The sequence below is a fragment of the Chamaea fasciata genome, unplaced genomic scaffold (assembly GCF_029207755.1).
Source record: "Chamaea fasciata isolate MVZ Bird 193981 ecotype frontalis unplaced genomic scaffold, bChaFas1.0.hap1 SCAF_2, whole genome shotgun sequence".
NCBI classification, from domain to species: domain Eukaryota; kingdom Metazoa; phylum Chordata; class Aves; order Passeriformes; family Sylviidae; genus Chamaea; species Chamaea fasciata.
This window is the reverse complement of record NW_027094087.1, coordinates 20,545,852-20,562,966: the sequence shown is the minus strand read 5'-3', so window position 1 is coordinate 20,562,966 and position 17,115 is coordinate 20,545,852. Positions and strand designations below refer to the sequence as shown.

The following is a 17,115-nucleotide window of genomic DNA, read 5'->3' as shown; positions in this document are numbered from 1 at the left end:
TACTTTTTCACATCATATCATCAAAGCTTTGAAGGAAACATCCTCCACTGCCACCATATTCAACTCATGGCAGGGTTAAAAGTTGAGTCAACAAACCTGTGCAGTTTTTATTCAAACAAAAATTACATTGCTCTGAAAAGGAGTTGACCACTTTCAATAAAATAACTCAACTCACAGCTTAGATTAGTACTTAAAAAAGAGGCAGGGGTTCATGTGGAGTCAGACTTGAAGCTCAAAATATTTCAGCCATACCACTTCCCTGAAGTTCTACAAAAAGGATCTTGCTTTGATGGAATTCAAAGGAAACGGACGAAGAAAAGTAATACATAGTGTCATTTTTTTCTGCAGTCTGATGACTAAAGTGACATCTAAAATATGTACTGCTTCATGCTTACAAACACAAAACTGAGCACCTTCCAAGGTCCTAAGTCTTCACAGGATTAGAACTCACTTTTGCTATTGCATTAATACTGAAATGACTGTCGTGCCTCCAGAAATAGCCAAACTAGACAGGCACACTTGTGGGTGCGGGTGGGCTGATAAAAAAAATCTCACTGCAGAACCCATCACAAAGAAAACTAACCTCCCAAATTTCTTCTTAAAATACACTCTTGTACAGAGCTTTCATGAACTAAAGAACATTATCTCATTTTATCATGGAGAAAAGATTACTTGGCTATATATGATTTATATAGAGTAGGGGAAGGCATACAAATTAAATTTTTGTTCATGGTAAACTCTGCCATGCAAAAAATTGTCTTTTTCATAAAAAATTACCTTGGTCCCATATACAAGATGAAACCATCTCACAAGCCGATATGAAGCACTTGCAAACTCCCCTTAGAAGCCATTAGTAGTTGAGAGGTGCAGTCATCAACTTCCCAATACAGCACCCAACACAAAGGGATCTAATTATCCTTAATATTGGGCTAGGAATTTTATTTGTATCTGCCAAAAAAAAAAAAAAAAAAAAAAAAGAAAAAAGGGAGAATAATGAAATCTGCAAACAATAGGAGAATTTGAAAAAATATTTCTCCCTGCTGCCAAAAAAAATTAAAACCACAGAGTAATGGAGATATGAATCTCTTTCTGCCCATGGTCCATAGCAAAATACACATGAATCTGAAGAATGTTATCTTTAGAACTTTCCCCTGCTTCTGCCCCTTGCCTTCCACATGCATTTATCAGTTGTCAGTACGTTTCAGACTGTAAATAAGCCATAATAACCTCCATATTTCTCTTTGCAATACTCAGAAATTAATCTATACATTAGGATATGAAGCCCCAAATTTATGGATGAAAACTAAGAGATGATCAAACACAATGCTACAAGAAATAATAAAGATAAATTGTAAAATTTTTGAAAGATGCTAATAATCTAAAAAATAATTAAAGTGAATCTTCTTCCACTGAATAATGTCCAAACTCCCACAGATTTCAGAGACAAGGCTGAGCACACATTTAAGAAAAATCCTTAAAGTCACATGAGTCATTAAAACATTAAATATCAGATCCCATTTATGCAAGGCGATAAAATTCAACTTGTCAATTCTGCATATGTTTCAGTTCTCCAGGTATCCCACGCAAAACTTAAGCAGATCACCTCCAAAAAAGCGAACAGTTTCAAGTAATGTAAAATACTAATAAAATTTTTGACAGTATTTGTACTTCAGTAGATGTTTATTTTTAGAATATGAAAATAACCTAAAGATTTAGACCCCAGAGAGAATTTCAAAAGCCCAAGCTTCAACAATATCTACATGAAGTAAATGTGACCAAGAGCCTGATCCAGCCAAGCATTTCAATATATCATTAAAATCAGACTTCTGCTGAAGTCCTTTCCTTTTTCAACAAAAAATACACAGGGCTATGTTTTAAGTGCTTTGTTGAACTGAGGCCCAAGTTCTAACTTCCTTTATTTATCTTAGATATAAAATGGCCAAAAGAAGGGGTCAAATGCTGCAATAGATAGGTTATGGTTTTAAGGACACTGGAACTGCTGCTATGAAACGCCATGAGAGAAAAAGAAAAGAGAAGCAGTTTAACGATGGAACTAATGGGAGGAATTCAGATAGTTTAAGATAAAGTCCAAACAACTGCCTCAAAGTCTTTTAGCTTATTCATCCTATCTCCTCTTTGCCTCATATAATCTTCCATCTTCCCAGGTTCTATTTTTCTAAAGTAAAATCCTGAAAGAATGTGGGCACAAATAACAATACAAAACGATAATCAGAGACTAGAAAAAAATCACTGCAAGCAGCTGCAGAGAGTTGCCCTGCATTGACAGGAGATGCACCAATGATTTAGTAAGATTTTCTTTTGGTCTCCAATTTCTACAAATCAACAGTTCCTTTTGCTGTCACAATACTTGCAAATGCACCAATTCTGTGCAAAACTATGTGTAGTAACTAAGGAAACAGAATTCACTTTCAGGGAGCAATAGAGAATGATGAGACAGGCATAGCTGCCTACCCAAAGCCTTTTTTTCCCTCTTCGGTTTAGTTCACTAGTGCCAGGATTCCACCTACAGATACTGAAAGAAACTGTAAAAATGCAGCAAAGGAAGGCTTCTTTGAAGCTCAATTCATTGCCTCAGATAAAAGTAAACTTTTCATATTATAGTAGTTCAGAATTTTTAGTAATATATTCATGCCCTTAACAGGGCATGAGAAGGAAGTCAGGTCATTACACACTCATCTGATGCTCTTTGATAAAGCTAGTTTGCACAAGGTCACAGATGCGCACTTTTGTATTGCAGAGAGGAATTAATTAAGAAATGAGGAGTTTGTATTTTGGCCATCCCCAGATATAAACACAGACTTATAAACAGAAGGACTTGCATTCCCTATTCCCTGTTCCCAGACTACCAATAAACTTATCACCAGCACTATCTGAGCTTTGTTCCTTGCAACTCCAGAACAGAACTAGGTTGTGAGGATGAATTCTTGATTACCAGCTTTTGAGAAGTCCTCTTCTTCAAAGCTGCTTATGGCCTAAAACAACTGTTTCATGTGGGAGAACAAAAATGCAGGCAATTTTCATATAGACTACAGAAACAGGGTGTGTGCAGGTGAAGGGAAAGTTGCAGAAAAACAAAACAATTGCAAAGGGAAGGGAAGAAAAGAAACCAAAACCAGGACAGAAACAGTAATTCTCACCCCTAACAATTTATATATTAATGCTTGCATACACACATACATGTAAAAAAGAACGTATTCACATTTAACTCCTACCTACCTCCCACTGAGTAACTTCCCTGACTCCCCCTGCAAATCAGAACTGATACAGCAGAACCTCCACAGCCTGCCCTTAGACAGTGCCTTGCACCTGCAGTTCTCCTGTCATTTTAAAGAGTCCCAGCAGAAAGGCTGAGTTTGCAGCTGAAGATATTTCCCATACCAAGGTCACCTAGATGACCTGTATTTCGAAAGATGCATATTGGCATAATACTTTTGAGAAAAACTAGACAAACTGCTGGCCTCCACAAACATTAGCCAAGGAACTGAATAGGTCAACATCAGCTAAAGGACAGGTTGTTTTTATTTGGATTTGATTATTACCTCTCCCTAGAATAGCAGATGAAATGTTATCCTGGTCTGTACATTGGTATATTCAAATAAGATGTTTTCTATCTCCAAAATCATTTGGGAAGGGTTAGTATTAAATAATTTCAAAGTTTTCTGATGAGGTACCCAAATCTGAACTTTCTCAGAAACTTACAAAGAGGATTGCCCATACAAACAAGCAGCAGAGTTCTGATGAAGTCTTTACTCAGTAACCATGCAAGGGGCTGCCTGGAATTTTCCAACTAAAGAATAAGCACCTTTTTTCAGGCTACACTTGGGGTAAATATATGCAAGATAGCTAGAAGATGTCTGTCCTGCTAATGAAATGCAAACATCTTAATCACCATTTTTATTCATACCTACAGAAAACACCTCCAAATACGTAACTTCCCTTATTGTTAGCAGCATGTTCAAAACACACTAAAAGCAGGCAGAAGAACAGCTTAAGCTATAGAGATGAAGACTAAAATTCAAATGCTGCAAATAGATTAACTGTGGATGCACCTACTACTTTAGTAGTGTAGAATGCCTTTCAATGGTCTAATTTACCCACCAACATAAAGGAATTTATTTCACTGACTCCCATTAATGCTTAATGGATTTTCAATAACGAAATTTGTGCCTATTTCCAGTATTTCTTCCTTCTGTCGCCAATGTTTATTCAGGGTGTACACTAAAGGACAGGGAATACAAGAGATACATTTTAAGTTCTTCAATCTAAATCCTACTTTTTGGCTTTCTGCCTCTTTCTAAATATTAAAACAAACTACTCATTTCTTCAAGACCTTCTTACTAAAAATAGTTGGTTGGACTGCTTAATTGTGTTAGCTGAAACACAAACACACGAAAAAGGAAAGGGGTTTGTAGAAAAAACATTGAAGAGAGAGAAAAAAAATCAGTTTTCATCTGGCCTTCCCATCATCACTTAAGAGAATTGTTTTGTAGTTACATCATCAGGAAATAAAATACTATCCTCCAAGGACCCCGACTCTTTACAGAAGGAAAAAAAAGGAAGGCTCCAAGTTCATTTTCCCCCTCAGAGGAGTTCAGCTGAAGTCGCATTTTTTGTCATAATAAAATTAACAGGGGGGAAAAAAAAAGAAAAACAACAAAAAAACACAACCACAAAAAACTCCCTTAGAACAACTAATTAAACAAGATGACTTGGAGTTTAGTTTTTCCGTTTTCAAACGCTAGGTTGTGGGACTAAGTGGAAAACATTGTACCTAATCAGTAACAACCCCGAACGACTTTATTATCAGCGCTAGAGAGGAACTGCCCTGACCCAAACCTTCCGCGCATTCTTCTTGGCCTTGAGCGGGTGGACAAACGCAGGGTTCCACACAGGGCTGGGCTCAGCCGGAGCCAGCGCCCGCTGCCGAGCTGCCAAGGGCCAGCGGAGCTGCCCAAAGGGAACCCAGCTGAGCTGCCCAAAGAGAGCCCAACTAACCAGAGGAAATCGAGCTGGGCTGCCCAAAGACAGCTCAGCTGCCCAAACGGAGCCCAGCTGCCCAGGGCCGAGCCCAGCTGCCCAAAGGGAGCCCAGCTGCCCAAAGGGAGCCGAGCTGCCCAGGGCCGAGCCCAGCTGCCCAGAAGGAGCCGAGCTGCCCAGGGCCGAGCCCAGCTGCCCAAAGGGAGCCGAGCTGCCCAGGGCCGAGCCCAGCTGCCCAAAGGGAGCCGAGTTGCCCAGGGCCGAGCCCAGCTGCCCAAAGGGAGCCCAGCTGCCCAAAGGGAGCCCAGCTGCCCAGAGGTGGCCGGGCTGCCGGGGCAGCGGCCGCAGCGGAGAGCCCCGGGCAGCGCGGCGGGGCTGCACCGCGCCTTATATGGCAAGGCGCTGACGTAATGGTGCATAGGCTCGGGCCGCCCGCCGCCCATCCCTCATTGTTCCGCGGGAGCGCTGGAATGCTCGCAGCAGCCCCGATGCCACCGCGCAGCGCCCGCGCCCCGCAGCACCGGCTCACCCGGGAGTGCTATAGCCCGCCGGCGCAAGGTAAGGCAGAGGGTGGGAAGCAAGCTTCTTCTGGCAAGCACTAGCGCTTCTGGCTTTTTCCTGTTGAGATACCTTTTATTTTTTTAAAGTCACTTCCAAAAAGAAAAAAAAAAAAAAAAAGAAAAAAAAAAGAGGGGTGAGGACTGAGAAACAGTGAAATCCCCCAAAAGAGCACCAGAAGATCTAGAAGATGTCTGGTGAATCATATATAGGGTGACTATTTCAAGCGTTAAAAAGTGTCTTTAAAACAATTCCTGCAGAGGCAACAGACGAGGAATTAACTTAACATTAAAGAAGGAGAGAGTTATGAATTACACACACTTTCCAAATGCTCGGATAAAATCATGACTGCATTTAAAGCTGTGGACGGAGTCCAACAGTATTGTAATATATTAGGTAGAGCTACTGCCTCTCTTTCTGCTGCATTTATATGCATATGCTATATATTAGTAGACATGTACACACACATGTCTCTAAGCATTTACTATACTTTTGAACAACTTCTGCTGTAGTTTTCAGAGTGATGTATAAATTGCCACAAACACTACTCTGCAATAAGATTATGCTATGTCTAAAAGAAAGAATTGCAACTAGTTCAATTACTAACAAACTTTTCAACTCATACACACTGCTTCCCTCTTCTGTGTCTTGCGTGCAAGTGTCAAATCACAAGAGGGCAGAACTGTCAGATTTTGATGAAAAAAACTTAATCCTGGTCAAACACATGGTGAGTGTGAGGATCAGAAAGCACACTGCTCTCTTCAAGGCTTATTCTGCAAGATGCTCAACAGTATTGCAGCTATTAACGCCAGAAAACAGGGAATGAAAACCAGCTCTGATGAGGCACAAAGCACCTTGAAAGATTAGATTTGTGTGTTTATAATTCACACCCGAATAGTATGCAAAATTACACTGTCCTCTCCGTTAATTAAGGGCCAAACCCTGTCAAATCTTTGTTCACAGGAACAAATGCAATTAAGTCAATTGTACTGTCCTACTTCCAAATTGGAACTACTGCACACTGCTCTTCAGAGTCCTGTGTGTAATTAAAAATGTTAGAAAAGTTAGACCTTAAGACCTTTAAATTCAAACTCTTCTTAACAGGTAAAACATGTTTGGTGATATGTTTTCCTTTTCTTTAACACAAAAATAATGCAATTTTAGGAGAGAAGTAAGGGTTCTTTTTCCCTTTATTTGATGTTTTGAATCCTGCAAAATCCTTGTTCAGTTATATATTTAGGAAAAATCAAAGCTGGTACTAACATATGCATTGTTGTAGTATCATGCATACACGGATTTAGAGACTGAGCCAAAATACCTTGTGTGGACTTTTTAATAACTTATTTTTGGCTTTAAAAATGGAGAAAATATGAAGCAGTTGTTTTCAACATGCTTCTAAAAATGTGATTATAAAGAGACATTTCATTTCAAAGATAATTCAGGTATTTCTGCATTATTAACCTGGCAATTAGATAAAAGTCACATCCACGTTTCCAACATATTCTTTTTTGTAACAAGCAAAGCTTATACCTCTGTTGAGAGAATCAGGGAAGAGGGCAATGTATAGTATACACTGTATAGTGTATATGTAGAATGAAAAGAATCCTAGCAACCAGAACAAATGTAATTTCACAGTACAAAAACAATACCCCATATATCAGTATCCTGAGCCCCTTAAAAAGTCTTCTGCTCACTATTCTGTCATATCTCCAGAGTCCTCACAGTTTTAAAATGATTACTTAGTTTTCTAATTATCCTATATTTCTAAATACTGTGAAGTTATAAAGTAGAAAACTTAGCTACATTATGAACAGATGTGTTAGGAACCAAAGTGACAGTCTCCAAGAAGCGTGTCTGAGCAGAAAGAATGAGTTGAAGAAATCGAAAGACTTGACTATGGCAAAGAAAAAATATTAACAGGAATGCTACGCATGCCATAAATTTGATAAAAGCACTAAGTAGAAAAAGAAAAAAGTCTCCCCATAGGTGGAGACAATTTCAGCTGCTCCAAATCCAACAAAGAAGGGTGACTTCTATCACTGATCAACTGCTTTAGCAGTATCTAAAGTACCATCTGTACTCTGAAGACTGCTAGCTTAGAACAAATCATAACATCTATCAAAAGCCAGAACTCAGCTTCCCACAGTCTGTCTTCCTCAGATTAAAAGGGTAAACATTCTTCACTTAATACTTACAGGACCAATTTTGCTCTCATTAATACTGGTAAAACTCCAAAATAATTAGACGGAGGCATAATGATTAAACTGCCTCACTGCTGTTTTTCCCCACCACCACCTCTGTATTACACTCCTATATTATATCAGATTTCTTAACGTGTTTTGGGTATTAATTGATAGGTATTCCTAATTTTAAGTTATTAAAATGCTAGCTTCTTTTAATTAAAAGGAGACAGTGAAAGAAAAGAATCATCACGTAAGTCAGTCTCAAACAATTGTATTTCTTCATGTAAATTTTTTTTTAGTAATTTTTCACAACATCCAATGTGAAAACATTTTAAGAACAAATATATCCTCCAGAAATGAAAGTCAACTTCCTATCAAACTGCATTGACCCTTTGTTCATTTCTCGTCACTTCCCTTTCCTCTGCTGATAAACATCTGCTGACAGCAGAATTTTTAGAGATTTGATCCAGAAGACAAGGGATAGTTTCTATTCCCCATCAGTATTAGTAAAATCAAATTATTTCTTGATTTGTGCTGAGCAACAGAATTTTCATACTATTTACCTAATACTATGATGGATTATGAATTTTGCACTTGTCATGGGATTAAAAAAAAGCACCTGGTTTTACTCCCAGTCAGTTTCCCCCCTGTGGCAGATCTTACAAGCCTGCTACTTTTCTCTAGGAGAAATTCTTTACCACACGTAGTTTGGCATAGGCAACTGAGCAACTACAGCTCCTCTGGATCTTTCCTACAAGCAGCTGTTCTCAAATCCTGGGTGTGGCACTACCTGAATAAAGTTCATTTAAAAAGCAATTAAAATATCTCAGTCAGAGAATCCTAAGGAGTTTACAATGTAGGCAGACATATCTTTAAAAATCATTGTATAAAAGTGTACTTCTCTCTCATTAAGTTTCCCTCAACACTTTATCTTGTCACCAAGTTGATTTTAACTTGGAAACTGTGTCTTAGCAACAATTTTTAATTGCTTAGGGTTTTTTTTTCATACTGAATAGATTCTGCCATAGCACCCTTAGGGTTTATGTTGAGCTTCTTGATGTAGTTAAAAGCTTGGTTATTTCAACCATTCACTAAACTGTATTACTCAGCTCCAAGAAGGTAAAAATCACTGCTGAAAAATTCTAAATATAGTGCCCAGTTTTGTGATTTAAGTGAAGTAATGGACACTTCAACTCTTAACACCTCTCAGTACATTATGCTGACTTTGAGGTTTGCTGTGTTTTCTGTCAACAAGACAGAAATCACTTTGATTGCATGTCCAATGCACCATGATGTTCCTGAAGTTCAGTAGCTGCACTCACACCAATGGAGCACTCTCAGGCAGTTACAGCTCACTTCTCCAGAGTGTTCACAATTTCTAGCAGAATGTATTTGAAGATTTTCTGAGGTAGTCTGTAGCCACCAGTTAAAAAAGTATGGGAAACACCTCCCAGAGCAATTGTTCCTCACCAGGGCTGATATGACTGTGAAGAGGTGAATGCTCATGCAAACATCACGTGCTGAACACCCAGCAACATTATCATAGAACCCTCCTTTAACAGCAGTATGGAAATATTGGAGGTGAAAGTTCAATGCAACCTTGCCGTATACACAACATTTCCACACAACTCAAAACCATAACCTTGGTCATTTAAGCTGATAAATGCGTGTACCTTTTGCCTGTTGCAGAAGTCACACCTGCTGCTGCAGCAGGCTCATGGTGCACATGATAATGATGTAACTCAGCTGCTTGACTTCAGCCTCAGGCTGGGCAGGTGACCACCAGAGAGTGGCTGCTGAGGCAAGGCAGCAGAACTGGAGCCATTCTGCTTCAAGCTGCATGCTCAAAGAAGCTGAGAAACCAGAGCCCACAACCATTTAACTGCTCATGCCCACACTTCCCAAAGCTTTACAGGCGTACATCAGGTAGGGTGCACAAAGCTATAGAGAAATGGCTGAAAACGCAGATGGGAAAGAGTCCACCCTTGACAAGAAAAACACTCGTCTTGCATATGTGTCAGGGATGTGAAATTACATTACATTATCCTTTATAGATTTCCAAAGGCCTGGGAAGGAACACAACAACAGCACTTAAATGATGGATAGAGTTTTGAAGATCTGCCTTAAACCTAATATTCAAAGCATTTTCTTTCAAATTCATTGCACACAGCTGATTTAAAAGTTTGTCTTTATTTATTAGAGACACAAAGCTTATCTAGTGTTTGCATAGCAACTATCGCAATGACAGAGTAAGAGAATGAAGAAAGATTTTAAAAACTGAAATGAAGCAGCATGATGCTACTGCCATTAAAAACCACATAAAACTGGCTGCTTAAAAATAGAAGGTAATGCACTCATAAAATTCACATGTTGATTACACACTGAATTTCAGCACATGGACAAAACTATCTAAGAATTAAGTTTAAGCTGACTGAATTCTGTCAGCTTTCAATGGATTTAATCTTTTTTTGGTACAATTTATACAGCTTTCAGTCATTAAATCTAATTATGAAGAAAATTAGGAAATTTTATCACATGTAAGTTTGGCCTACATGTTTTATCACATGTAAGTTTGAAACTAACGTCACCCATCACATTCCCAAACACGATTCTATTCTACTTAGTCACAAGGAGGTTTCTCAGAAGAAGCCTAATAAATGCCACAGTTGTTTTCGTTTTCAACTTCAAAATGTTACCCCCTGGCCAAGCATGTTCTACACCTTAGAAGAGCCATTCTGTTACCAAAAAAATATCCATGCCAAAAGAAAGGAAAGTGATTTATATGGGTCACATGAACCTGAGGGTGTAACAATGCCACATTTAGCGCAGCCAATACCTAATCTAAATATCTGAAATCCTGAACACACTAACCTGGATGTAGGAAGGTGTGGAAAAAAAATGCAATGCTCAAGTGTTAATGCTTAAATCTGAAACATTTTTCTTAACTTGCAAAATGCTACTATATACTCTTTCCTGTAAAGAGAAAAGTTTTTTAATTAGCAGCCAAAAAACTAAATTCCCAAACTAAATACTGAATTGTCTTCAATGAAGAGGCCACCGGGAACCTTGGCAGCCCTAAAACCTCTGAAATCTGTGTTTCTAAAGACATATCTAATATATAAATGAGCACGTTCATTTGTACGCATATGAGTGAGCAGAGCAGGGGGATGAAAGCCCCTGCAGCGAAGTCAGCGCGTCCAGCTCCACTGCAGGCCAGCTCCAGATGACAAATTGCTGCCTACGAGGGTGGTGCGGGGACGACACCAACCGGTGGAGAATGCTTAGTTAGGCTTGTGCTGGGAGATTCACACATCGGTTCCCTTTTGGCAAAGCAGCAGACAACAGCTGACAGGAACAGTCAAGCTTACGTACCTTGCTAACCCATACAAAGGAGGAAGGAGGAAAACATACCCTGGTATACAAAGGAGCTGCCACTTTGGAAAGAAAGGGTCTTGCCCCTGCTTTGTTCCCACCCGCCACCTAGAGCTCTATAGGATACTGTCATCTCTGTAAATAGCAAAATTTCCTTATTTCAGTCAAGATTAACTGGGTGGGAGGAGTCAGAAATTGACATTGGTAACTTTTTATAACTTGTAAATTACCCTCTCATTTATCTAGATTAAAGCAGTTAACTGAACAACTTGCAAGTTCTGTCTAGAGAGAACTCTCATTTTCAGCATTTGAAACCACAACATTAAATGAATGATAAAAGCTAAAATGTATTACATCAGAAACATACTGTACATGAAAGCATGCTACAGCTCCTTCATTTTCAGTGACATCTGAAACAAGAAACTAGAACCTGAATACCACAGACCATCAGCCAAGAGGCAAGGAAAGAGATCAAGTAGGGCGTGTAGCCAAATGTCACATAATGATACTGAGTTATAAATCAGTTTGGGGTACACTATCAAGGCACAGAATGTTCAACTGAATTCACAGTTCCTTAAAGAACAAGGAACACAAAGTCTTCATATGAAGGCACAAGGGAAGCATACATGCACATGACCCTTCTCTTTCCTAAAAAAGCCTTTTCCTATGACAGTTTTTGAAAGGCAAAGAACACTGGAAAAAAACTAAAGATGGAAAAAATATCTCTCTTGGCTTTAGGAAGACTGCTCAGACCAATTTTAAAAGACATCATTGATCACAGAAATGCTAGAACTAGTTAAATCCACTTTTTTTCCATCCCAACAAATTTGGTTTTTTTTCCTTTGGAAATAGAGAAACATTTATTTTACAAAGCAAGGTAGTTACTGCAGCTGCTGAACACACATGCAAGTAGCTAAAAAACCCAAAACACCACAATAACCCTAAACACTGCTTTTGGCACTTTGAGTGGACATTCGACTAAAGAGTCCAGTTTCTTTTACTCTTAAGCAGGGTATTTGATCTTTAACACAGTGAACAACCAAGGCTGCAAAAAATGGAAAAATATTACCTCAACACATCATAATCAACATACCGGAGTAAAAGATGTTCTTCAGTTAGACAATTCATCACAGGTAAAGAAGCTACTTCAACTATCATTTGCTATTGAACTGTGAATTAAATCTGTGAAGTAAACCTTGGTTAGAACTATAACCATTAAAAAAATTCTCAAACTATCATCTTCAGATTTCCAATGTAGCTTCCTGTCCTGTAGTCTAAAACAATGTGTTAGTCCTCTTTGAAGAGGATCAGTTTGGAGAAACCATGTAAACTTAAATGCTGAAGCAGAGCACCTTTGCCCAGGATTAAGATGTTTTAGACAAACATGCATTGATGTTGCACCTTTAGATAATTCACCAAGTGCTCCCAGGTCTGTGTGGCCAGAGCCCTACTGGGAGAAGAGAAAATACAACTTCCAAACATTCAGCAGGCTTACAACAGATAGCAAGAAAATTAATTATCTGCCAGGTCACCAGAGCTATAGAGGTTCAGTACCCAGAAGCAACTGGTAATGCATAAGAAAAAGTTCCAGTACAATTTCCAAAGGTCACAGAATGCAAAGTAGGAAACTAGCAGGATTCATCATCGCTCGCAGCTCCAAAGCCAAGTTTAGCTAGTTAACCCTGCCACAATGCATTGCTACCATCTCTCTCACCTGTGCCTCCAACATGAAGTGCTGGCCAAGCCTATCTTAGAGAAAATGGACACCTTCACATTTTCAGGTCTATGGGAAAAGATGCATATCTAGCTTCAAAATGAAACTTCTGTTTGATATTAACGCTACTGCTGTTAACATTATTACTTACAGTCTTGGCTACCAGAAAAAGAACTGTATCAGCAAACCTGATAAAAGCCTCCAACTGCAGTGCTTCATGCAACTTAGCATCAAGGAAAATTTAAATACGTCGGGCTAAATTTGCAGTAACAATTAAGATTTAAGTTTTCTGACAAAGAGGAAATGGGGTGCCACCCAAGCCCAGTTTCAAACACTCAGAGTTTATCAAACACGTACACAGAGTTTCTTCAGGAAATAAGCACACCAGAAAAAGGGCTTACTTTTGTCTGAGGATGTATGTATGTTATAAAGATTTATGGGTATGAACAGGATCGAACCCTAACGAAGTAATGGAATTTGAATCCTCCTGCAAAGCAGTGACACCACCTATATAATTTCTCAGGAATGTTTGTCTAATTGTTTACAACCGGCCTCATTCCTCCAAATAAGGGTAAATTCTCAGTCTTCCCTATCAGTGCTGTTCAGCACTAAAGTATCTTTATTTAACTTATCACGTTTAATCTATGTCATTTAAATCACAATGTCAGCACATAAATTCTTGTACACTGAGCATGAAGAGTGCATAATAAAGTTTGCAGACAAGTTCCACCTGCCTAGAAGCAAGTGGTCACTGAGCAGCTTATCCAGGGCTGGCAGCATGAGTAGGATGCCTTCAGAATAAGTGAGCATGGTAGTATGGAAAGTTCTATATTTTTCCACTGTTGATGACTGATAAGGCTATGGCTAACGTAAGATAGGCACAGTGCCTACTCTGACCATGGATGAAAATGCAGTGCCAGACATTTATTTTTATATAAAATGTGTGTTAAAATTGTTTTAGAGAACATCCAGTTCCTGTAAATGTTATGGGAAAATGACATTTACGACTAACCGGTCTCCTCTGAGTAACTTGATGTGGCTGAGTGCCATTTTCTGTCATGCCAAAAATATTAACTAAATGAAGTTAAAAAAAGTTTGTATAAATTACATCCTTGCACAATTATGCCCAATTCTGGTCAAGACAGCAGCACCAGAACTGCCTCAGGTGCATCATATACCAGAACAGTTTCCCACTTGTGCCCCACCAAAAAACATTCTATAAAATAGGCCCACAATGCACCTACACACTGTGATGTTACATACAGAATTAAAAAAAAATAAATAAATTCACGGGATTTATCAATAGATACTGCTTAAAGAAAACTCAGACTGTTCTCTTAATATAAAACTGTAAAAATATGACTTAAGGGTTACAAACTTACACCAAGCTGAAGCAACTGACTCATGCAGAGAATCAGAACTTCAGCAAACTCCTCAATCAACTGAAAGATGCAGAGTCAATAGCCAAGACAAAAACTCACACCTCCAAATATTACTCTTCCATCAACAGTAAACACAGTATAGCAGTGATAGCAAATTAGTATTTGCTTTACATAAACCAAACACAAGTGGCTGGGATCATCAGTCTAGAACAGCCTCACCAGAACTATCCACGACTTGGGCAAGTGCACTCCCTCATCAGTGCCTAATCTTTCCATGGGGACTAGGGGGGGAAGTCAGGCAGGGCTCCAAAGGACAGTTTTCAGGAGCTGAGTTAACTCCTGCAAGAGTTTTTCACTTGGTAAATCCTAGCAGGAGGATGCAACGTTATCGATTCCTAGTACTGACACTCAGAACAGAAAATGCAAACCCATTCACCTGCCCACAGGGTAAGGGGTGGACTAAGCCCTGACCTATTTATCTCTGCAGTATTGAGTGTTTTATCACACTGGTGATTTTAAAAACAGCTCAGTAGCTGGGGTCAAGCAATAACAATAACATTCTATCAGGAATAACGCTTAAAGTATATGCTTAAAACAAAATTCAGGTTCAGAAAGACACACAGTTTCTCCCATCAATTTAACTTGTTAGCATGTAACATCAAGTATCAAATTCAATCATTTCAATGATGCTGTTGTTTAAAAATCATAAATTACAAAAACCAGTAGTTGTTTGGGTTTATTTTGTATAATTACTGCATTTAAAACCTATTTGGATTAATAATAATTCTCAAAATCTGTTACAGTAAGTAAACACTGTTTTTCCATTTTAATAAATCTGAGGATCAGGCACAAAATTTCACTTGTTAAAGATGAAGACAAGACAGAAGCAGGACTTGAACTAGTAACTGAAAAGTTCTGCCTCAGTCTTGTTGCTTTGACCCCTATACCACATCTCTTGTGGTTCATCTTTCCATTTCCTTCAGAAATCTTTCCATCTGCAAAACTATAATTTGCTGGCTGACGTAAATTTGAAGAGTTCCAAATTCTGGTGTTGCATCTGAAATTACTGGTTTTATTTCTGACTTTACAGGCAGTGTGATGGGAGACATTGAGAGAGATGGGGGAGCAAGGGGATAGTGGTGAATATGCACTATGTGACTATAAAAAAAAATCCTGAATTACTAACTAACAAAACCTAAGTGCTATTCCTGTGAGCTGGTTACCTTGTTGAAGTATTTAGATTCAGAACAGAAGAGGATTAACTCATGCTGCATGCACAATCATATGGCATTGAAATGCCAACAGTAATAGATACTGACTTCAAAGAATACCTGATATAGCTGTTAAATCTAGAAAGTGGAAAGAAGAAAGCAGAGTGCATCTCAAAAGCAGTGACACACCAGAGTCCAGCTCACAATTCGTTGTGCCATGATTTCTAATAAGCCGAATGCTGGGACCCAGAGATTTTAAGGCTAACTTCAAGTACAGCTCATTAATATTGTGGTCTTCTCAGCCTAGTGTTCATTTAAAATGTTTTCAGGATAAGCAATCAAGTCAAAAAACAAACCAAACCAAAAACCTGCCAACAATTTAACAGGACAGTGTCTTCTTCACTCCCACCTAAGAATCTGACTCCCACCTCCCTATCATAATCTCAAACACTGTAGATGGCTGCTATTAGAAGATTAGAAATGAACACCAGAATGAATAATTGTCACATTGACATTCAAATCCTTACTGCCACAGAAAGCATTAATGCTTTTTACACAAGACTGATGTTTTGATAGGTGACTTCCAAGAACATCTAGATAAGGAAAGAATGTAGTTCAAGATAGAAAATTTTTTTCTTAAACTGAGGTTTCATCATAAAACAAAATTGAATTTTAGTGCTCGAGTAAAATTACTTGAACTGAAAGTTAACCTGGTCTTAAATCTTAAATTAACCAATATAAATTTGTTAAAAGCTTCTCACAGTATCTACTGTCACTGAATTTGCACAGGATTTCATAACATTTATGAGTGCAAACACCCCTATATCACCAGTAAGAATATTCAGCAGCTTAGAAGTTGTGAAATCATGGTCACAAACAACATCAGTGTTCCAGAATAATTAATTTTTAAAAGTATATATTATCTACATATGTTTACTCAGCATCACAGGTAAATACATCTGGTTACCCATGTGGAATTTTGTCCGTTAACCCAGAACTGGCAATACCATTCATCTTCTATGACTTTTATTAAGACTTGTAAAGCAAGTCAGCATTTCCAGCATCAGATAAAATGATAATTACTTTGTGATAGTCTATGGAGTAATAAGAACTCACACCCCCCTCATTACAAGTTCTCATTTTATAAAATAAATTTCCTTATTGGGAAATTTGCCTTACAAAGTCTCTTGCAGTTGAGACACCCTTTGTGCAGGTTTGCATCCTAGCATAAACAAATTCTTTGAAATTTACAGATGTAAATTAATGTAATGGAAAACAAATTTAAAGAAAGCGTTCACATTCTGTTGGGAAGTGCTGACTGATTCAGATGAAGCCAGCAGATTACACAACAGCTATGGTATGTTGTTGCTGCTGTAATTTCAAAGGCTTTTGACTTTATTTATGATGGGGAAAAAGAAGCATTAATAAAGATAATAGAGAGCCATAAAAAAGGCTGTAACATATGTCTTCATAAAAACTGCACATCGATAAATAGAACTGTAGGCAAAGGAAAAGAAAAATTTAAAATAAAAAAAAAAAAAAAAAAAAAAAGGCATAGCCACCCCAAGACCAGAAATACTTTAACAAACACAAATTTTGTTTCAATGAACTGTGGAAGGCACAGACTGGCTTTCTTACAAAAATAAATATGTAACTGCACTGGTGTCAAAAAATTACAACAACTTTGTAAGATTTAC

The 17,115-nt window shown here is 38.3% G+C and overlaps 2 protein-coding genes across 7 annotated transcripts in view; one reads left to right on the top strand and one right to left on the bottom strand.

Moving 5' to 3' along the window:
- The window catches only part of CMSS1 (cms1 ribosomal small subunit homolog), a 221,130-nt gene that overhangs the window by 177,614 nt on the left and 26,401 nt on the right, over positions 1–17,115 (bottom strand). Inside the window, exon 1 of one of the 5 annotated variants that reach the window (XM_066175201.1) lies at positions 11,112–11,140. The exons of 3 other annotated variants lie outside the window; for them this stretch is intronic. Coding sequence is in view for 1 of the 2 variants with exons in the window: in XM_066175206.1 (XP_066031303.1) it covers positions 778–805 (28 nt within the window). In the remaining variant the exon portion in view is untranslated. Of the gene's footprint in view, positions 1–777; positions 832–11,111; positions 11,141–17,115 lie in introns of those variants that run through there. One more of the 5 variants, XM_066175206.1, reaches the window with a different exon arrangement.
- FILIP1L (filamin A interacting protein 1 like) overlaps positions 1–17,115 on the top strand; it is an 84,234-nt gene that overhangs the window by 59,271 nt on the left and 7,848 nt on the right. Inside the window, exon 1 of one of the 2 annotated variants that reach the window (XM_066175199.1) lies at positions 5,448–5,556. The exons of the other annotated variant lie outside the window; for it this stretch is intronic. The gene's annotated coding sequence lies outside the window, so the exon portion shown is untranslated. Of the gene's footprint in view, positions 1–5,447; positions 5,557–17,115 lie in introns of those variants that run through there. 2 annotated transcript variants of the gene reach the window in all.